The sequence below is a fragment of the Trachypithecus francoisi genome, unplaced genomic scaffold (genome assembly GCF_009764315.1).
Source record: "Trachypithecus francoisi isolate TF-2019V2 unplaced genomic scaffold, Tfra_2.0 Lachesis_group0, whole genome shotgun sequence".
Taxonomy (NCBI): Eukaryota; Metazoa; Chordata; class Mammalia; order Primates; family Cercopithecidae; genus Trachypithecus; species Trachypithecus francoisi.
The window spans coordinates 154444358-154467960 of NW_022681453.1; the positions used below are offsets into that span (position 1 = coordinate 154444358).

At 41.8% G+C, this 23603-nt stretch overlaps 1 protein-coding gene across 6 annotated transcripts in view; it reads left to right on the plus strand.

Annotated features, from left to right (window-relative positions):
• Positions 1 to 23603, plus strand: part of NMNAT3 (nicotinamide nucleotide adenylyltransferase 3) — a 114970-nt gene that overhangs the window by 29764 nt on the left and 61603 nt on the right. For 3 of the 6 annotated variants that reach the window (XM_033212492.1, XM_033212493.1, XM_033212489.1), the window contains exon 2: positions 20406 to 20554. In XM_033212492.1, coding sequence (XP_033068383.1) covers positions 20446 to 20554 — 109 coding nt within the window. In that variant the 5' untranslated portion in view covers positions 20406 to 20445. Of the gene's footprint in view, positions 1 to 9946; positions 10047 to 20405; positions 20555 to 23603 lie in introns of all 6 variants that reach the window. The other 3 variants (XM_033212491.1, XM_033212494.1, XM_033212490.1) reach the window with 2 other exon arrangements.

Here is a 23603-nt window from a genome sequence, read left to right on the forward strand (position 1 = left end):
GTGAGTGTATCAGTTTTCTGTGCTGCTGTAACAAATTACCCTAAACTTGGTAGTTTAAAACAAAGGAAATTTATTTTCTCACAATTTTGGCGGCCAAAAGTTCAAAATCAGTATCCCTAAGCCAAAATCAAGGCATCAGCAGGGCTGCATTCAGTTCAGAGGCTGGAGGGAGAAATGTGTTCCTTGCTAATTCCAGCTTCTGGTGGCTGCCAGCATTCCTAGTCTTGTGACTGCAGCCCTCCAACTTTCAAGGCCAGCATCTTCAAATTTCCCTCTTCCATCTTCAAATGGCCTCTGTGTGTCAAAACTCCCTTTACCGTTATTTTATAAGGTTACATGTGATTGCATTTAGCACTCCCCCTTCTCAATATTCTTAATCACATCTGCAACAACCCTTTTTCCAAGTAAGGTAACATTTACAGGTTCTAGGGATTAGGACCTGACATCTTTGGGGGACATGATTCAACCTAGTTTGATAGAGTTGTTGACCTCCTTTCCGATATATTTTACTGCTGGGGCACATTTGAGATTTCCTTTGAACCATTTGGAAGAATGTATTTTTATTCATAAGGGAGGCAGAAATAGATGTTATTTTGCTCTGTACATTGAAAACTTAGCTAGAAAGGTGAAGTGCCAGAGTCAAGGTCAGACAGAAAATCTCTGGCTTATAAGCTTCTTAAATTGGAGACTGTGTGGCATGAACTGCATGCACAACTGTAATGAGTTAAATTACAAACGTGCCTGTCTTCACTTTTCAATTTAGAACTATTTAGCCATATGAAAGTGTATATGCCCTAGCTAGAAAGCAGTTGAGAAGCTGTCTATTATACCTTCTTTCCTGCAGATCAAACCACACCCATGCCATAAATTTTTAAAATCTTCCTAGATGTGCATACAGGTGTTCCACTCTTGTTAAAAACAACGAATGGTGCTAGGCAATATTAAGGGCATAAGGCCAGCAGAAGTGCACACCGCTTAGGCATTTAGCAGCATTCAAATACAAGGATAAGTTTCATGAGTGTACATTTAACTGGCATTATATCTGCTTCTTCAAACTCTTCAGTCCTCCCTGTAAAAAGCCTATTACAGTTTTGGACTTGGCCCTCCCCTTGCCATGTGAATGCTAATGTCTAATACCTCCATTTCCCAATTTCACAGCAGACCTGCATGCTCATAAATTAAACTGCATCGCTCAGCATTATCGTGTACACTCTAGGATTTAGTCCAAAATGGCCCAAACTGCTGCCTATTTCAGCAGAACTCCCTTTGGCCATTGCCTGTTAATACATTATAGAGACATTAGGACAGTGATTTGAGAATGCAGACCAGGCAGGTAGAGAACATACTTCCCTGCAGAGAGGTCTGTCGGCAAATGGGAGTAGCTCAGGGGAATGATTGTAGGGAGATGTTGGCTGCCTCATTTTAGGATGGGGCCTATGTGGACTGCCCCACCTGAAACAGGGGGAATGCATCTGACAGAGACTTTCTCATAAAAAACTATTGAATGTGAATAGCTAAAGTTTAAAAGATAACAAATCAATTGAAAGAAGTAAAAGAAAGTCCAGACCATGGCTAAGTTTTGTTACTTTCTAAGCCAGTGATGGGGGTTTAAAAACATGCCAAAATGTCCACTCCAGAAGCAGATTGCCAAGAACCAGACTGTAAAGGAAACATAGTGGTGCTTGGCTTCTCAACATAATACTAAACACCAATACTTTTAAATCACAACCGTATCTGCACATGGGTTTTAAAAACTCAAGTAATACAGAAAGACACTTAATGAAAAGTTGCAGCTCTGACCCTACTGTCCCCCACCCCACCTACATCCCAAAGGCAAGTTGCTTTAGCCTTTTGAGTCTTTATTTGGGAAGTTAAAAGCAACTTTAAATTGTATGCCACTGAGTCCCATTATGAAAAATAAAGATTTAACTCATTTATACTCTCTGCACCCTACCCTTCCTCCTTCCTCTCACTTTTGATGATTCTATTATGTTTATTCTTTAATTGGATACATTTTTACTTGAATAATACACTTCTATCGCTTGAGACACAAATGGCCAGTTTGCCTATCCAATATCTGTTTCTCGCTTCTTCCTTACTAAAACCCAATTTTGTTGAGAGCAACAATGTGCCATCAAAAAAAAACTATACTTCTCAGTTTTCCTTGTGATAGTTTGCCTTGTTACAGTGTTCTGGCCAGTGAGATGTAAGTAGAAATTGTTGGGTAGGGCTTCAGGAAAACTCCTTCTAAAGGGGACTGACTCAGCAGGTAGGTTCCTTTTACCCTTCTCCTCTCTTTCTTCTTCTTACCTGGAGCACAGGTATGATGGCTGGAGCTGCAACAGCAATCATGTGACCATGAGATAATCTTGAGGGCAGCTGGAAGTCATGTTCTAAGAATAACAGGGAAAACATCTAGAGTAGATGCTGGCAAATTGGTGACATCAGAGCTGCTGCCCTAACCCTAAACTGCCTATCTTCCTCAACTTCATTTTATGGGAGACAAGTGTAGGCCCTGTTTTGTCTAAGGCATTATTTTCCCCCACATTTGTTGTTCACAACAAATCTGTGCCTCTCGTTCATCAACTTTAGTGAGTGTCTAGACTCCTCATGAGGTGAGAGGAAACTATTGGTGCTTTTGCACTCCTTCCCATCATTCTCCAGCTACTGCTTCTGGTAGCTGTATTTTATTTTTTTTATTTTTTGAGATGGAGTCTCACTCTGTCACCCGGGCTGAAGTGCAGTGGTATGATCTCAGCTCACTGCAACCTCCGCCTCCCAGGTTTAAGCGATTCTCCTGCCACAACCTCCTAAGTAGCTGGGATTATAGGCACATGCCACCACACCCAGCTAATTTTTGTATTTTTAGTAGAGACGAGGTCTCACCATGTTGTTCAGGCTGGTCTCGAACTCCTGACCTCATGATCCACCCACCTCGGCCTCCCAAAGTGCTGGCATTACAGCTGTGAGCCACCACGTCTGCCCATGAGCTGTATTCTTACATTGCCAATAATGGTAACATTACCTTTCTATTCTGTGATTACAAGCCCTCTGTGCCTTTTCACTAGAATGACACTAAAAGTTGAACACCATTAAATAGGATTTAGATTATTATGACCACATGGGTGTTCACTCCTGGGTCAAGTGTCCTTGGATCACTCAAAGAGAAATTCCTAATATGGGAGTCAAATGAACTTTTTTCTCATATTCCATCAAGGAGTTAAAATTATGTCACATTTTAATTTACATTATCTTTGGACCATGTTATTTAAATAGCTGTTTGTCTTACATGGATTTTTTGTTGTTATTGTTGAGAGAGAGATGCTTTCACTATATTCCCAGTTTACCAAACCTCTCCAGCATTCACCTTTCTTCTTAGAGCTCCACATTTTCACACTCTGCCCTCAGCTCTTACTCCTCAGCCTATACAACTTTCATTCTAGCTTCACCTTTCCCCGGAGTTAAATTACCTCTACTTATGTTGTTTTTCTTCCTTGTTTTGCTGGAACACATCCTCAAAGAACTTCTTAGAGTGACTGAGAGGTAAACTTTGGATCCTTTCATATTTTAAACTGTATTTATTCTATTCCTGTACTTAATTGATGGTCTAGATTTAAAGTTGTTTTCTCTCAGTATGCTGGTATTGCTCGTTGTATTTTTGCATGCAGCATTGCAAATAAGAGGTCAGGTGCATGCCAGTCGTAATTGCATTCTTTTGCAAATTTTTTCCTATTCCCTAGAAATCTCAGAGCTGTTTTCCTTATTGTTAGCGTTCTTTTATTTCAGGCCAAATGTGTCATCAATTAGGTTGATGTTGGTTGCAGCTGTCACACCAACTAAAATTGACTTCATGATAAAAAGGGTATTTATTGGCTTACATAATTGAAATGCCCTAGATGGGATGAGATGGGATTGATTTAGGAATAGTTCTATCAGATCTCTGGTACTATCTCTCTGTGATTCTCTTGGTATAGGCACCTGGGTAAATCTTAAGACAACCCTGTTAGAACAGAAAACAAGGAATCAAGGCAGAGGTTGACAAGCAATGCAATGGTATCGAAGCCTGGCATCAGAGAAGGCTTAACAAGGAGACCTTTAATTTTAAATGTTTAATTGTGATAAAATACACATAATATAAAATTTACCATCTTTGCCATTTTTAAGTGTATAATTCGGTAGTGTTAAGTGCATTGATATTGTTGTGTAAGCAATCTTCAAAACTTACCTCACAAAGCTAAAAGTCTATACCTTTTAAACAATAAGTGTTCCTTCCCCCTCTCCTCCCACCCCCTGGCACCACCATTCTACTTTATCTTATTTATTTAACTGTTGTAGGCACCTCATATAAGTGGAATTATACAATAGTTGTTCTTTTATGACTGGCTTAACATTACTTAGCATAATGTCCTTAAGATTCATCTATATGGTAGAATATGTCAGAATTGCCTTCCTTGTTAACGCTGAATAATATTTTGTTATATACATGCAATGTGTATTTTGTTTTTCCATTCATTTTGTTGATCCATTCTTCTGTTAATGGACACTTGGGTTCCTTCCACCTTCTGGCTACTGTGAATAATGCTGCTGTGAATAAGAGTGTACAAATATCTGTTTGTATCACTGCTTTTAATTCTTTTGAGTGCATACTTAGAAGTGGAATTCCTGGATCATATGGCAATTCTATTTTTAATCTTTTAAGGAACCTCCATACTGTTTTCTATAGCAGCTGCACCATTTTACATTCCCACCAACAATGCATGGGAGTTCCCATTTCTCCACATTCTTGCAACACTTGGTATTTTCTATTTTTTAGTTAACAGTCATTCTAACAGATAGGAGGTGGTTTCACATTGTGGTTGTGATTTTATTTCCCTAGCTATTAGGGATGTCGAGAATTTTTTCATGTGCTTGTTGGCCATTCATATGTTTTCTTTAAAGAAATGTCTACTTAAGTCCTTTGCCCACTTTTTAATTGGGTTGTTTTTGTTGTTGAGTAAAGGAGACCTTTTATGGACAGCCTCATATGTGCTGAGTGTTGGGGGGCAAAATTTAATAGAGAGAGATGGATGGAAAGGACATGCTAGGCAGAGGGTCCAGCAAGATCAAAGGCATGGAGGTGTCAGAATACAGGGTACATTCAGGTTTTTTCAAGTCGCCAAGCTGTGTCAGATCATAAGTTACAAGAGGGAAGCAGCCAGCACTAAGGCAGGAAAAGCAGGGCTGCCTCACCCTGTGAAGAGGGGGAGTGAGGACACAGCAATGAAGGAAGCCACCCTATGGAGCCATCAAGAATGTGGAGACCATTCTACCAGATGCAGGGCTGCCCTCATCAGTGTCCCCGTAGTGCCCATGGGACACTGGATGTAGTCCAGAGGGTCGGTTAAGAGGTTCTGGAGGCAGCTTTCCCTGAGGTTTAGTTCTCAGTGCCAACCAAAAATAATGTTCATTCAAAGTAAGTCCCAGTGCCAACCAAAAATAATGTTCATTCAAAATGGTTTCTGAAAAGTTCCCAGGGCAGCGCCACAGTGGGGCTCAACATACCATCCTTTCCTAGGCCCCATACACCAAGGCCTCCTCAGACACAGGTGCTGTCTCTCTTCAACTGCAACCCACATGAAGTTGCTCCCTTGATGTTAGGGACCAAATTATGCAGAAGATACTTATCTTTGCACACTAGGATCACATTTGGCCCACGAAAGTATACACACCATTAGAGAAAGGCAAGATCTGAGGCCTCTTGAGGTGTATCTCTTTGGATGCTTTGGGCCACACACCACCGAACACCTGACCAGCAGGAGCTTTACCAATAAAGGTATTTTAGTGGTTTATATAATAATAAGTCTGGAGAAAGGTAATACTGCACAAGGTTAATATAGTTCTCTAGGCCTTCCCTTTGTGGTCATAGGAGGGCTGTAGCAGCCCCAAGCATTGTATCTCTACACCACAGTGTCCAGGGGAGGCAGGTAAAAGAAGAGACAGAAAGGGGGATTTCGCATCAGTGCTGTTTATCATCTAGGAGAATATTTCCTGGCTTCCAGGTACTTTCTTTTGCATCTCATTGGAAAGAACTAGGTCACATGCCCATGCCTAACCAATCACTAATAAAGAGCATGAGACGTCCATGGTAGGTGTGGTGCTGTGGTTCTCATGCCCCTTATCCCTGAAGCAAAACAAAATTGGTGTTTGTCAGCCAGAAGAAAAGGGAATTGTTGTGCTGCAAGAAGGACCAGCAGATTCTCCTGGGCTGTATCACACTTACTCTGGAACATCTGCTCATGGAAGACAGTGTAAATCATTTCATGTCAGCCTACATTTTATATGTAAATTATTATTTTATTTATTGAGTCCAGCACATACAGATGAATTCTCATGAGTTGGATGTCTGTGGGCTGAAGCTTCACTGTCTTAATTTTGGTGCTGATACCTTCATATGTCTTCCCTGGGCTTTATCCCAACCTCCGAGAATGGAGTGTTCTTTAGTTCCTCTGGCCTAACTATAACCTAGCTCTGCCTGTTGACCTTGAGGCCCAGGGATATGACTGGTCCCCTGGGGCCAGGCCCTTTCTTTCCTGTCCTCTGGATAGCCTCTCTGTTCCAACTATAGAAAATGCTGTGCTTGTGGCCTGCTCACTCATAGATCAACATGTATCACAACGGCCTAGAAAAAGAGCCATCAGCTAAGATGTAGCATAGCAGTTCATTACGTTAGTTCTTTGGAAATCACAGAAGCAAATTAAGCTTTTGCTGATTTTTAAATTCATACACAGTAAAGAAAGTCAACAAGTCCTCATTTTGTGGGAGGGAGCCTGGTATGGGGTTAGCTGGAGAGTTGTGTGTAACTTGCTGGCAAATGTGTCAAGCTTCTTGACACTTGTTAACCTATGCATAGGCTTTGGTGGGAACATGGACAGGACATGTTCTGCCAGTTGTAGTTGTGGATTCTGAAGCAATAACTGCAGGAGGAAACAAAATTAAGTTTGTCTGCTTAAGAATCATAGACTACAGTTGTTACTTATGAACTGCCCACCATTCTGGCCTAATTTCTAGCCAATACAATAGCGATTATGCATACCATTAAATATATGTTGGATGAACTCAGTTAAAAGTTTTAATTAATCACAGCCTCAAATCTGACTCAGGCCTGCTCTGACTTCACAGATCACTGCCTAGATTTGCAGTTATCTGCTTATCACCATGGCAGTCTACTCATAGCTCAGTGAAGAAGAGAAGCTGGGCTGCTTGGTATATAATTTCTAGGAGGAAATTATATTACATGAGATTGGAGAGAATGGCTCTGGACTTGGTTATGTTGTACCCAGTGAATGTGTCAGGTGAACAGCTCTCCTTGGTGATCGTGTCTCTTGCCTGCACCTCCCCACTGTGATTCACGGAGCCTCCACTGACCTGTTCAACCTTCATGGAGAGCCTGGCCAAGTTTCCACCCTTCCCAGATATTTCAGGATCCTGTTGTTATCCTATTAGCTTAAGGAACTCAGTAGTAGTGGCAGCTTGTTTTCTCTATGAGTAAATGAATGAACAAACAAGCTAAAACAAAGTGGCCTTTTTTGTTAGGATTTTTAGATTACATTTTAGGGCTGGTCCTAAGAGGATGTGAGAACTTAGGGACAAGGCTGACGGTAGCATAGGGGAGGCAGCTGTCACACTATATTCCTCAGCAATTTTTCTTTCTCCTTTATCAGAATCTTCATTTCTTAAAACCAGAAAGCAACCTGGATGATCTCCTGAGTTTTCCCCCGATCAGGCTGCTTTTTGCCCACTCAGAAGGGACACTAGCCCCTTCTGTCTGACCTCCTTCTGTTGACTGGAATCCACCACCCATACTGATGGTCATGGTACGATTTCTACTAGCATGTTCCTAGGACCCTTACGCATGCACAGTTTGAGAAAACCTGTCCTGCTGGTGCATGGGACTACAGAGTCCCACCATGCACTGTCCTCACTGGGAAAGGGGTTCTCCTGATTCTGTTTCATGTGAAGACAGCTGGACTGTGGCTGTGTAGACAGTCACTTTTATCTGAGTTTCTTTCTGATGGAAATAAATTGTATTATGTATGGAAGGAGTGTGGTCAGGGCCTCATGAACTCTAGTATCTCCTCAACATCTTTCTCTTCTCAATTGTCCATCCATCTGTGGATTTCCTGGTTCACTAGAGGAAGTCCAGAATTGAATGCTGTCTGTAAAGAACCATAAAAGGTCTGAAATTTTACCCTACTTGCAAGCTAACAAGTTAACCTCCCACCGTTTCATGGATGCTGGCAGAAGACATGAGACTCCTCCCTCGGAGACAAAATACTTTATTACTGATGGCAACAGCAGTAGCCAAATGTCAGCATTTTCTTGTGCCATTTTCTGAGCTACAGTTCCCACAGGAGGACATGACGATGGCCACACAATACCCATACTTGCAGTGGATTGTGTAATGGGAGAAGATCCCTGGGCTTCGGGAACCTGGTTATTTTATCAGGGATAATAAACCTGTCTCTCTTTTGCTCCAAAGAGGGACATCATCTCATTATACTAGACAGTAACTCTGTCTGCCTTTGCCCCAGCAGGAGACAGTATCAGTCTTCCAAGGCTGCTGTTGGCTATTCAAATATCCATGAAAGGAAGTCCAGAACAATCAGCAGCCAATGTCTTACTTGAAAGGCATGCAGAAACATGAGCAACCCATGGAGAATTGCCTCCCAACATTATTTTTGTCTTGACCTCATCTATACATTCAATTTGATTATTCCACACACGTTTTACACCTACTCTGAGCAACACCCTATGCTTGGAGCTTGGGATACAAAAATAAAACACATTCTTTGCCCTCAAGAAGCTCACTCTCCAGTAAGATAGATAGACAATGAATAGAGAGTAAGGTAGGATGGGATGAGATGTAAGAGAGAAAGGTCTAAGGGGATATGGAAGGCAGAGGAGAAGACCCAACTTAGCTTAGAAGGAATAGGCATTGAGAGCTTTGTAGAAGAGGTAAAGTCTAAGTGATGTAGCCATTAGCCTGGCATAGATGGGTGAGAGTGAGTGAGCACTCAGGACAGGATGAAAAGCAGTTTGACAGAGCAGCCATAGGGAGGGGTTTGGAAGGTAAGTAGCAAGCCTTGGGGGAAAAGGTCACGACCAGATAAGGGGCTCTGGATGACACCCTAAAGAATTTCAACATTATGCAGAGTGGAACTGGTGGGGAAGGGATTAAGCAGGGAATCAGCATGTTAATGTGTGTGTTGAAAGATCCCTTGGGCAGCTACGCAGAGGATGGATCAGAGGTGAGACTGGAAAAAAGAGACGGGCTGGGAGTACATTCAGATCCAGTTGAGAAATACTGATCCCAATCTAAGGCAGGGACTGTGGAGTTTGAGAGAGGGATGAGCAATGAAGATATTACAGAGGTGGAACTATCAAGGCAGGGGAGGGAGAGCAGCCACATGGCTGCCAGTTTTGTGATTTGAGCACTAGAAGGGCCATGGTGCCGTCCCCTGATGTCATTATGAACAATTGCTTCTGCATTTTGCTGCTACACAGGGAAGCCCCCAGGGCTGCAGATGGCACAGGATGCTTTCCCAACACTAAATGTGGCATATTGCCCACCGTTAGACTGGAGTGGGGGCCTTGGGATGGACCCCAGGTTGGGTATGGGCAGAGGCAGGGAGAGGATAGAGGAAACAAATATTACCTCTAAGGTGGGAATCAGGAATCAGGGTCCTTGGATGGGACTCAGCCAAAGCAGCAGATACAGTTTATGGGGTTAAAACAAAATTTAAGTTTGGAAGGGAACTGACGCCCCAGATTAGGAGGCAGGAATTCTCAAAAGGGAAAGCAAACCGGGTAAAGAAGAAGTGCCAGATGCTAAAGGCAGTAGAGAGGATGGGAGGGTGGACAAACCTGGGGCTCTGCTGTTTTGACTTGGGGAATATTTCTTCCACAGCTACCTGCTTCAGCCTAGATCCCGCCATGAAGTGGGCTGCTGCCCCCTGGCTCCCACTCTGCTCTCCTTTTCACTCTTACCTTGTCTCCCAATGAATCAGGTAAATATCTCTTATAGTCATCTTCCACTCTGCATTAGACCCAGTGGGAGCCCTGCCCTCAGGGGTTTACAGTGTGCTAGGCAAGGAAAGAGTGGGGGCTCAAAAATATAAACTAAAAATATTTGTCTGTATCTAGACATATAGTATGTCACCTTTACAAGGTTAGAGGAGGGAGCTCTGACTTCCAGGTGGGCCTTGCAGGAAGCTCCACAGGAGAGTTAGTATGGAAGAGAACATTCTAGCACTAAGAAATGGCCCAAGAAGCAGGAACATGCAGAAGACACATTAGAGAATGGTAGGTGATCCCAGCTTGACGATGATATGGAGTACTTGTAAGGAATAGAGAAGGTGGGTGAGAGACAAGTAGGAGAGGTAGAGTGAGGCCAAAATCTCCATTTTCCATATGGGTCACTAAGGCTGAGACTGACTGATTAAGTCATATAGTAAGCACAAGGCTATTTGCCAGATATTTCTGGCTTTCTACCTTCAGTACATAGAGACCAATTGTACTTTCTAGCTCACTGTAGTTGTGTGGGATCTATAGAGGTAACATGTGGCAATTTGGGGCCAAGCATAAAGTTGCTGGTGAGGGACTTTCCAGAGCCTTCTTTTTCTCTACTATTGTGACTAACTGCATTCCATGTAGTGGCTGGTCTATCATCTTGAGTCATGGATTGGGGGACAATTTTGTTGATGACACAGAGCAGAGCCCTCAACCCATGTGGAATGGGTATATATTATGAACATGAAATAAACCTTTATTGTTTTAAGCCACTAAGATTAAGGGTTGTTTGTTAGTGCAGCTTACCTGGCCTCTCCTGATTGATACACTTAGTCAAGGTAACTCGGTTAGGAAGTACTTGTTGGCTTTGATTCCATGTCTGTCTTGTCATCAAGCCAGTGTCAGGCAGATGCCCATGGACCTTTAGGGGCCCATAAGCAGGGTCAAGTCTGGAGCTGTAGATTTGGATATCACCTACACAAATGTGGAAGGAAATGGAAAGAAAGTAATAGAGATTTAGTCTGTGGGCTTTGGGGGTGAGGCTTCTTGCCCTCATGTTCTTTCTGTCCCACAGGTGTGTAGTCAATTCCACATGGCCTATTGATAAGTAGGACATCACTGCTGCCTGCAGGGTCTGGTGGTTCAGAGATGCTGGCTTGAGTTTGTTGACAGCTGCACACTCATAACATTGCTAAAAACTTCATAAACTCTGGTGTCTGGAAATAGCCCAAGTGATTTGAGGTTTTGCTCACTTGTAAATGTTTGAGTATTGTGTCCACAAATTGCAAATTGAGTAACTCAATTTTGAGGCACAGCTGTTATTTGGAAAAGACCCATCTAGGAACGCAAGCTCCTTGCAAAATAATTGTGCTTCATTTTTGTCAAGTATCAGAAAACCATTAAACTGCCAAGCCATATGGCAAATGCCCACTAGAAGCAGAATGCGACAACGAGCCATAATGTATCTGTTTTAGGGGAGAAGTAGATGGGACAGCGTCTGGTTTTTGTGATCTACAGAAAAGATTCACTGCTGTACATTTCAGCCATCCAGAGTCCTGAGTAAGGATTTTTCCTCCCATGAAAAATTCATGTAGCAAATTAAGTTATGGTAGTTTTTGTTTTTTCCTTAGGTGAATTTTTTCCCTTTCAAATAATGTCCATTTGAGTTTCTGCGTATAAAATAGACTTAACTGGGGCAATAGAAAGTTCTAAAAGTTTATATACTTTTCCATTTTTATATACTAACCCAATAAACATTCATTAAATATTGGCATAGCAGTTAGAATTAGGTTTAGCTGTGTATAATAGAAAAATGGAAAATAATGGTGGCTTTGAAGATCGTTTCTCACCCAGGTAAAAGAAACCTGGAGGTAGGCAACCCGGGGCTGGTATGACAGCTTCAGGGTCATCGAGTCCTGGTTTTCTCTTGACCTATTCTTTGTCAAATCTGGAGCTGGTTCTTGTCCTCAGGGTCTAATATAGCTGCCATACTCCAGCTATCACATTCCTGGTAGCAAGAGTAGAGAAGAGGAGAAAGGCATGCCTTTCTCTTTTAAGGACAGTGCCTGACCTAACACTTCTATTCAAAGATCACTGGCCAGACCTTAGGCATGTGGCCTCAGCCTACTGCCAAAGACACTGGGAAAGGTAGCAATATGCCCAGCTGAAGGCAGGCATTCTGTGACTGAAGAGAATGGGAGAATGGATATTGAGGAGTCACCAGCAAACTCTGTCCTACCAGAGGTCCTTGATGCTTGTTCTTCCTGCTAGATTATAATCTTCTTGAGGACAGGAACAGATTTTATTTACTCCTCTATCTCCAAGGCACTAGCACAGTAGCTGATAGGTTGTGTTTTTAATTTTCTGCTATTTGCATTCCTAACAGCAGACCCAAAACACTGCTCACCTTCTAATCCCCTTTTCTGCCTTCTTTGTCCAAGTTGACAGGTCAGCTATGATTTGAGGCATATTTATTTTTCATCATTAGAAAATGTTACTTCTGCCAGAATGATATTAGACTATCTGTTCCTGTGTTTTTCAATATTGACTCTAAATTCCAGAGACAAGAGATGCTTAGAGGAGGATTGTTTTATTGGAGCTAGACAAATGACTACAGCATTGGTACTTGGGCTTGACCTTCCTCATCAGCACCCTTCAGTGGTGACATCTCCCAGGCTGAGCTGGTCTGAGTGAGCTGACTAATAGGTAGAAGGATGCCGAATGTGTGTCCAAGGGCTGGCAGGTCTTGATCAAGGGTAACTAGAAAAATGGGAGATCTTTTTCAAACAAGGTAAAGAACCGCCTGGAAGCTGGTATATGGAGTGGCAAATTATGTTTTAAAGACAATGAAAGACAAAGGAGCTAATATTTTTGGAGAACCCTCTATGGGTCAGGCACTGTGCTAGTTGGGTCACCTCCAGTAACCCTCATGAGAGTTCTAAGAGGTAGATATAATTATCTCCATTTTCTATGTAGGCTCACTGAGCCTTAGGAGGTTGATTGGACTCTTTACCAGAAGGCAAGCACAAACCCTTCCCTTCCAGGCATGTTGAAAGAATTAGCATTGATGTGTGTGAAGTTTTTAGCACAGTGCCTAGCCTATTACTCAATAAACCCAGTAGCAGTTACTCAGATGTACTTTATTGCAGCAATTGAAACTAGTCCCAAACTCATGAGTATGGCATTGCAAGAGATCTCATTCCACTCCTTGTGCTCCTTCAAATCTTTTGAAATTTCTTGAAACTGAAGAGTGGGCTGCCTGCTTTCCTGGGAGTCTCATAATGAGGATGAATGCTTAATTGACATGTTTGTTTCCTCCAAGGGGTGGCTGGCAGAGGATCCTCACACTGACAAGGAAGGCATGCTTTGCTTTTGTTTTTAGCAGCATTGTGTGCCCATAGCGACAGCGGGTGAATCCAACAAAGTTAAAAGGGAAAAGTACTGGAGTTAGCATGAAGGTTGATTGCCCTGGAGAAGTTGACACACTCACACAGATGGAAATGGTTTCACCGAGTCTGAAAAATGTGGTCATCAGCCCCACGTACAAACCATGACTTGTGTTTTCTTTAAGATGAGGAGGCTGGTCAAGAGGTCTGTGTAATGAAAGATGTTTGTAGAATCCATTTCCATTCTGCCTGAAGCCATCTGCTTTATGTCTATAATAAACAGGGATGTTTTCAGCCACTTTCCCAGGCCTGGCCCGTTAGAAATGCTCACCGCAGGGAAAGGTAAATTGACTGCCTCCCAAGCCATGAGCATTAGCACATTATATCTGCAGTGACGGCACTTAACCTTCCCGGGTCGCCTTCCTTACTGTGCCTCTGTGACGGCCTGTGACAAATGGGCTAAGGGGTGCACACTAGGTTAGAACTTAATACACATGGAGTGTTGGCCAGCATCACATTACATGGTGAGCTAGGTAAGATGTGAGCATTGGAAGAGACCATATTCCAGGAAGATGGAGGCTGCCTGACCTTCTCCAGCCAGAAAGATCTGAGGGCAGCTGGGGCCGTCCTGAGACTTTCTGATGTACCCACTGTCCCTGAAACTTCCTGATGCACTTGAGTACTCTTTCTGAAACACAGACTGAGCAAGTCACATCCCTGTTTAAAATCCTTCAGAGGCTTCCTCCTTGCCCATAGGATAAAATCTAAACTCCATAGGCACCCAGGGTCCCTCGTGATCCTTCCACACTCTGCAGCTTCATCTTGAGCCACTCACACATCAGCTCCCTCCCACATGTGAGCCATACTGACATCTTTCAGCTCACCTCCCACCTTCAGCTGCTGTGTCTAGGCCTTTGCAGCACTGTGCCTTGTGCCTGACAGTGTTCGCTATCTTCCCCAGCATCTCAATTTCCTCTCCATTCCTGCTTTAGCTGGAAGGTCCTTTCTGACAGCCTGCCACTAAAAGGTGTGTTAACTTCCTATGGCTGCCGTAACAAATCACTGCAGCCATGGGAAACTCATGTGTGGCTTAAAACAACACAAATTTGGCCAGGTGCGGTGGCTCATGCCTATAATCCCAGCACTTTGGGAGGCCAAGGCAGGCAGATCAGCTGAGGTTGGGAGTTCGAGACCAACCTGACCAACATGGAGAAACCCCATCTCTACTAAAAATACAAAATTAGCTGGGCACGGTAGGACACACCTGTAATCCCAGCTACTCAGGAGACAGAGGCAGGAGAATCACTTGAGCCTGGGAGGCGGAGGCTGCAGTGAGCCGAGATCATGCCATTGCACTCCAGCCTGGGCAACAAGAGCAAAATACTGTCAAAAAACAAACAAACAAACAAAAAAAAAACCACATTGTATTGCCTTCAAGATTTGTAGGTCAGAAGTTTAAAATGAAGGGGTCTGCATTCCTCTCTGCATTTAAAGACCCTGGAGACAGTCAATTCCTTGCTTTCTCCAGCAGCTAGAGGCTGCTTGCATTGCTTGGTTCATGGCCCCTTCCTAGCACCTCTCTCTTCTCTGACGACTGCTTCTTTCATACATCTCTTTCTCTGTTTATCTAGCCTGTTGCTGCCCTCTTTATGGGGGCCTTCAAGATAAAACCCGGTAATCCAGGCTACCCTCCTCATTTCAAGAATCTTTATGTAATCACGTCTGTAAAATCCCTTTTATCATGTAACATAACATATTCACAGGTTCCAAGGATTAGGACATAGTCATTTTCAGGGGCCAGTTATTCACCCTCTCACAGTGAGGTGTTAAGCCCTGAGCCCTTTCCCTGGGGTTATTGTCTGTTGAATTGTCCTTCCCATAGATGACCGGAAGCTCTTTGAGGGTGAGGGCTACATCTGCATTTCCTCCTATTGCATCCTACTGTCCAGTCTGGCTACTAGAGGGCCTGGCTACTAGTAGATGCTTAATAAACAGTTGTTCACTGAGTAGTTGGCAGGCAGGGCAGTGTCAGAGACCTGGCTGTTGTGGAGAAACTGGATGGACTCTGAAAAACAGTGCAATGAGCAATGTCTAGGCAGTAAAATCTGGAAGGAATTGTCTGGACTGTCTTGGCAAATGGACAGCCATCAACCTCCAGTTCTCTTGGGCAGAGGAATGACCTCGGTGTCAATGTGCAGGAGGCCAGCATATCCCTGTTGACAGGATCATGGTGTTAAAGAGGGCCCAACAGACAAGGAGGTCTTTTTTAAATTTCAGATTGAGTTGGGTGAAGTGGGGAGAGATCTTGTGTACCTTCAGGGAGCTGGAAAGTTCACTTTATATCTCTAGACAACTCATTCCATTGACTGGGACAGAACCAAAGAGAGGAGGTAGCCAACTCATTCCATTGACTGGGACAGAACCAAAGAGAAGAGGTAGCCAACTCATTCCATTGACTGGGACAGAACCAAAGAGAGGAGGTAGCCATCTGACAAAAATACTTGGTTAGGGATAGACACTGACTCTCTTGTTCGTTCCACACACATTTCCGGAGTACTTATTGGTGCCAGGCACAGTGCTAGGAGTTGAAAGGACCAAGATGAATTTAAAAACCACTCTCTAATCACTTGAGCCCAGGAGTTTGAGGCTGCAGGGAGCTGTGATTATGCCACTACACTCCAAACTGGAAAAAAAAAAAGTGAGACTCTGTCTCTTAAAAAAAAATTAAAAAATAAAAACCTCTAAGAGATTATCTTCCACTTGGAGAAGAGCAACATGCATAAAAAGCAATGACCATTATCTGGTGAAGAAAGAAAAAGGTGAGAAAATGTGAAAAACAAGTACAGAGTTAGCATGATAGTCATGACAGTGGGGGCTATGGGGGAGATACAAGGTACATATTCCAGGGAGAAAACCTTGAAGGCAGATCACCAGGGTGGCAAGAATGAGGCTGGCATTTCAGGTGGTCATGACTGCATTTGCAGAAGCAGCATGTTGTGCTTGAGGAGTGGGATGAAATGCTGTCTGATGACTATGGAGTGGGAGGCAGTAAGCTGGAGAGGGGGCGGGAGCCAAAGGTAGAACCTGTTTGCCTTGTCTCCAGTTTAATGATAAATTCCAACAAGCCTGTACACTACATTCTCAACTTGTTAAATCCTTTAGCAGCAATTATTACTCTGTGGCCTCCATTGAATGCTTATTGATGAGAAGCCTTTCCCAATAGCAAAAGTCTCCCTCACTTGCTCCGTCTCACTAGATATTATTAGATGATAAGGGCAGATGGGACACTTTTATGGCATGCATCTTGCCTTGTGTCTGATGAGATTGGCACTCAAATCAGAGCCAGTTTATTGTCCTGGTGGGTCCCTGGAGTGAGTCCATTTTAGCCCTATCACTGTATTTCTCTGGGTTTGGCTTGAGAGGGTACTTAGTTGAAGCAAATTGCAGTGTACAAATGGTACAGGTGCACTGACCCTGTTACTGATCCTGGGAATGTACACTCACTGTGTCCTTCAGCCTGCGATGTGGCCCAGACAGAGCACAGTCTCCATTAGAACAGTGTGGCTCAGTATGCCCACAGCAAAAAAAGAAAAAGAAAGAGAGGCACTTAATAAAGGTCATTTATTCTCCTTCTCAGCATCACATTTCATTGCTGTTAATGCCACCATTCAAACAAATGTTCTAATTTACAGTTTCTGGGAACTTTTGGAAAAATGGATGAGAGCCCCAGGTTACCTGAGATGCTACAGTTACATGTTTTAATGGTTCTAACAATGTATATTTTGTCAAAATGAAATAGAATTTTGAAAGACTTCATAATAGTTGTGAAAAACAGCCACCTTTTCAGTTACAGTCATCATGAGGCTGCTCTTATGAATAGCTTGGCACACTTTGCAAATATCTCATTAAACCATCCAATCTCCCTGGGAAAAATCTAGCAGCAGCTTGTTGACTGCTTTCTTCCCACACAGTAGGGGGTATTCCTGCTGACTCAAAGGAAGCATGAAGACACCATGGCCCACCTAGGCTGAGAGTTTTTAATCTTCACACTGTAGCTCAGAGCACACACCCTCCAGCCAGCCAGTGCACCGTTTCAGTCTTCACTGATCCCTACTCTGGGCCAGGCTCTGTGCTTCGAGCTGAAATCCCAAGATGGAGAAAACACCACTTCCCTTCCTAAAGGGTTTACTGTCCAGTGGATAGGAAAGACATATAGGCAGGCTTTTTCAATAAAATGCGGCATGTGATGTATTAAAGGTAATTCAGAGATGAGTTAACCTAAGCTAGATGTCAAAGAAGCCATCTCAGCAGCCTTCCACCCTCCCAGCACCCAGACACTTGTATCCCCAACTCTGTGGCAGCCACGGTGGATTAGTTAATCCAGTTTCCAACCCCCTTTCCCTTACTGTTCTCACTTTAGAGGCTGTCAAGCTAAATAGATGCCTTTCTAGCCTTTGTTGTAGCTAGAGTGGCCATGTAACCTAGTTCTGGCCAATGAGACAGAAGCAAAATCTACAGGAGGTTCTAAAAAAGCTCTTGTGTTCTTGATTAAGAGGAATAGCCAATCTAGTACAGCTGCTTGCTCCTCCTTCTTGCCTTTATTGAGGTTATGATGGCTGTAGCTGCAACAGTAATCTTGTGACCATGAGAGAGAAACTGAAAGAATTGCAGGTCATTGTTGAGCCCATGATCTAATGTCATAGGTGCCTACTTCCAGACTTTTTGTCATGTTAGAAACAAATGAACCTGTCTTTGTTTAGACCACTGAGGTTAGGCTTCTGGTATTTGCAGCTAATATATCCCTAACTGATATAGGTACCTAGTAGGTAATTGATAAATAGTGATTGAAGTAATAAATAATGTGATCATATGAATTGGGTCTTAACATATTGGGATGTGCTGGGGAGTTTTCTGGTTGGAGGAAACCAAAATAGCCTGTACAGAAGGTTGAAGCAGGAAGCCATGAAGATGTCACAAAGAAGTCCTAACGGGTAGTTCATTGTTGCTAAAATATAAAGTAGGAAGCTGGATGAAAGCCTGGAGAAGGAGATAACATGGGCCAAATTGAAACAGTTTCCTTTGATACAAGCAGGGTCCCAGGTTCCTGTGACTGAGCACTCTACATGTTGCCCCCAGAACTGCAGGATTACAGCTAAGACCATCATAGCAAGATGAACAATAAAGGCAGTAAATGCATTCCTCCTGTTGGTTGCTGTATTATCTATTACTGCATAACCAATTACACCAAAATGTAGCAGCTTAAGACAACACATTTATTTATTATTTTTATTTATTATCTCACAGTTTCTATGGGTCTTGAATCCAGATATAATTTAACTTATAAAGCCTGTCTTATAAAGCTTCAGTCAGTGTTTGCAGGGTTGCAGTCACGTCTGAAAACTTGACTGGGGAAAGATCATGCCCACACTCATGCACATAGTTGTTGGAGATCCAGTTCCTCACTGGATGTTGGCTGCCAGAGGTCTCTCTCACTCCCTGGACCCATGGGCGTGTCCATGGGGCAGCTCACAACCTGCCTCCTGGCTGCATCAGGGTGAGCAAGTGAGAAAGCAAAAGAGGTGAGCAAGAGGGAAGCCAGAGGCCTTTGGTAACCTTAGCTCAGAAGTGGTAACCACTACTGCTGTATTCTGTTTGTTGTAAGCAAGTTTCAGCCTCTACTTAAGGGATGAGATTACCAGTGAATTCTAGAAAGATCACTGGGAGCCATCTTAAACACTGCCTACCACAGACACACCGCCATCTCCTTTCTCCTCCTGCTCCATCAGGGTCAGCAGTAGCAGCACCTTTCTCACCATTGTTGTCATCATCACAACCACAGTGATTGTTTATTAAATGCTTCTTCTGTATCAGGCACTTTCCATATGTAACTATCCTCACTATAACCTTGTAAGAGTAAGTAACTTATCCCCATCTTGCAGGTTAGAAACCTGAGGCTCAGAGAGGGTCTGTGGTTTGCCCTAGGCCTCACAGCCAGTGAGAGGCAGAACTAGGGGTCACCCAAGGCCCACCTTGAGGAAGCAGCATCTCAGAGGCAAGAGAACCATGTCTGCCAGCCAGTCCTGGAGCCTGGGCTGTTTCCTTCTCACCTTTAACCTCAACAGAGTGAGGTCAGAGGGTGGGCTGCACCCTCTCAAAATGCTGGGCCCCAGATAAGGGACAATATGTGAGATCAGAATACAGTCTGCACATTAGATAATAGTCCAGTAACAATGTTGGTTTCCTGATTTTAATCATTGTTCTGCAGTTATGTAACAAAGTGTCTTCATTCTGAGAAAACACATACTGAAGTATTTAGAGGTAAAGAGATTTTATGTCTATGACTTACTCTCAAACATTTCAGAAAAAATATTTATAAACAGGTATGTACGTGTGTGGAAAGAGAGTGAATGATAAAGCAAGAGTGGTAAAATGTTAACATTGGGGAATCTGGATAAAGAGTATAAAAATTTTGTATAAATTTTGTAACGTTTTTTCAATAAGTCTAAAATTGTTTCAAAGTAAAAAGTATTTTAAAAGTGCTAATCTACTCTAGGACCTTGTGAGATCTACTAGGACTACCAGAGATGACACTGGGGGGGTCTTCTAGCCCTCCTTCTGATCCCAGGGTGATCTGTCAGAGCCCAAGGAGGATATAGAAGTTCAGAACAGAACATGGGTTCTGGGATCAGGCTGCCTGGGTTCCAGTCCTGGCCCAGTAGCTTCTAAGGTCCCTGAGCTATATGAGTAACCGCTCAGGGTTGTTAAAAAGGACTTGGCAAGAGAAGGATATACCTTGGCATAGCACTTGGCGTACTTCATGGCCCATAGCAAACCCTCCTTAAATGTTGTTTTAATGCCTCCTCAGTCATCTTACAAGTTGACAAGTAATGGTCTGTGTGTGGTTTAGAGAGATTGATCTGGATAATTATCTCAGTGCTAACTCCCTAACATGAGCTTTTGTCCCCTTAAAAGCAGGGTGGCCACTGCAACGGGTGTGGATGTGCCTGACAAGATGAAGAGCCGAATCCCTGTGGTTCTCCTGGCCTGTGGCTCCTTTAACCCCATCACCAACATGCACCTGCGCTTGTTTGAGGTGGCCAGAGATCACCTACACCAAACAGGTCAGTCAGGGGGCCCTGAGTCCAACAGAAGAACTGGTGGGTTAGGCTTCATGGGGCTTTTCTGGCTGCTGGCATCACTATTGCTAAAACAGCTCAGTTTATTTATTCACAGCATAACTAGAGGCATTTTTTTTCATCATATTCAAAGGGTTGATGCTTATAGTCTTGTGACATGTATACAAGTCATACCCCTTGCCATAGAGCTGAACACATCTCAAGGTCTGCCCTCCCTGCCCACCTCACTGTTGGCAATGAATGACAACAGGCCCTCTATAGAACCTGTGCCACAATCAGGGCATCCTTTCTGGTACTGCCAACATCTACCTACACAGCCAGATGAATAGGTAGCATGTGCCTTAGAAAGCTCCTGATACTCTTCAGAGGGTAAGCAAATGCTTGACAACGGGCATTTTGACATTTTCTCATTTTAAAGAATATATCTTAAATTATTACAAATTAATAATCTTATATATAGGGCATTTCCAATACAGATGGCATGACTTCGACAGAAATATTTAATCAGCTGAAAATATATAATCTGAGGATATTTCATCTCCTTGACTTTCTATTTCATTATTAAAGGAGTAAAGTAACATTTATAATCTGTATGATTGTTTCTAAAGAATACAAGTAATGTATCTGTTGCTATCAAGTATATATGAAATTATCTACTTGTATATTTATGAATGTATTATGTATTCATATATGTATTTTGTGTTTCTATATTGTTTGTAAAAGTTTGCCTTTAAGGACATTGTTTTTGTACCAGAATCAATTCCTGTTTACTTTTAATATAGCAAAAAGTATTTGAGTAACATGGAAATCATTTCTTCAAAGAAATAATGCATAAGTATTAGTTTATTTTAAAGGAAATATCTTTATTTTAAAAACATATTTTTATGTAAAAAGTGAAAGTGAGTGTCTATCCTTGATAAATAAATAACTTAGTAAATAATAGGAATAAAAAATATTCAAACAATTCATTAAAACTAGTTGTTGGACGTGAGTAGATAGTATACCAAAGAGGAAGTATAAATGGCCAACAAACTTAGGGAAAGATGATTAAAATCACTAATAGTCAAAGAAAGTGCAAATAAAAATGTGATAAACTACACAAGCACCACCATGAGGGCATCTCCTGTGGCTGCTGGAACACCACAGAATTGCCGCCATCTGCCACTGGGCTTATAGTTAGCGCTCAAAAAATATCTGTTGCAGGAGTAAATAGTTTTAGCCTATGAGACTAGCAAAGATTAAAGATGGATAAAATTCAGTGCTGGCAGAGTAAAGAAGCACTGGTAGTAGTAGGACTGTACTGGTAGTAATAGGATAAATTTTGAGGACAATTTGGTGTTCTGTGACAAAAGATTTAAAGTCTCTACCCATACTCATAACGAAGAGAAAAATGAACCAATGGAAACCAAACCAGATTTGATGCAGATGTTAGAATTAGCAGACAAAGACTTGAAAACAATTATTATAATTACGTGCTATATGTTCAAGTTAAGCAGAGATATGGAAAATATAAAAGGACCCAAATCAAACATCTAGAATTAAATACTACAACCTGTGAGATGAAAAATACACTGTAAAGAATAAAAAACAGATTAGACATTACAGAAGAAAAAGTTAGTGAACTTGAAGATATAATAATAGGAACTATCTAAAAATACAGGAAGAAAAAATTTTTAAAAAGAAAGAATAACAATGAGATATGGGAGAACTTGAAGCAGCTTAATATACTTGGAATTGGAATCCCAGAAGGAGAAAACAAAGAAGAACTAGAAAAAATATTTGAAGAAATAATGACTGAAATTTCTCCACATTTTATGAAAACCCACAGATCCAACTATCTGAACAAACTCCAAACACAAGAAACATTAAGAAAACAACACTGAAATATATAATAATCAAATTTCTCAAAACCGGTAATAGTCAAAAGCAACCACAGAACAAAAATAAAAATGACAGCAGATATCTTGTTACTGAATTTACCAAAAAAGAATTTAGTGTAATAACATTATTAAAGAACTGAAAGAAAATACTGTCGACCTAGAATTCTGTATCCATTCCATATCTGGCAAAAATATCTTTCAAAAATGAAAGCAAAGTAAAGGCATTTTCAGATATTCAAAAGCTGAAGAACTCACCACCAGCAAACTTGCATTACAAGAAATGCTAAATTCTTCAGGCAGAAGGAAAACAATACCAAACAGAAGCATGGACCAACACAGAGGAATACAGAGCATTGGAAATGGTAACCACATGGGGCAATTATATAATATTTCTTATTGATTAATTTTCTTTAAAAGGTAATTAACAGTTTAAACGAAAGTAACAATATACTGTGGGATTTATAACCTATGTAGAAGTAAAATATATGATAACAGTAGAATAAAGGCTGAGGGGGTGAAAGGGAATGTACATAAAGTGGTATAACATCACTTAAAGATAGACCATAAGAAGTTAAAGATATGTTTTAAACTCTAATGCAACTGTTAAAATGAAGCAGTTATGGTTAATAAGCATACAGAGGAAGTAAAATAGAATTGGAATATACTCAGTTAATTCAAAAGAAGAAAAAGAAGAAACAGGGAACAAAAAACAGATGAGACAAACAGAAAACAACTTAAGAGATTTAAACCTAACTATATCAATAATCACATTAAATATAAGTAGCCTAACAACTTCTGCAAAGAGGCAGACTGCCAGATTCAATAAAATAAGCAAGACCCAACTATAAACAAGAAGCATACTTTAAACGCAGAAACCCAAATAGGCTAAAAGTAAGAGAACAGAAAACTGTCCTATGCTAACACTAATTAAAAGAAAGCTGGAGTGGCTATAGTAGTATCAGAGAAAGTAGATTTCAGAGGAGTGAATATTACGAGGGATAAATAAGGTCGTTTCATAATCATAAAGGGGTTAATGCTTTAAGCAGAAGTAATACGCTTTTTGCACTTAGTAATGTAACTTCTAAATATATAAGAAGCAAAAACTTATAGAATTGCAAGGAGAAATAGACAAACCCACATTTAGAGTCAGCTAT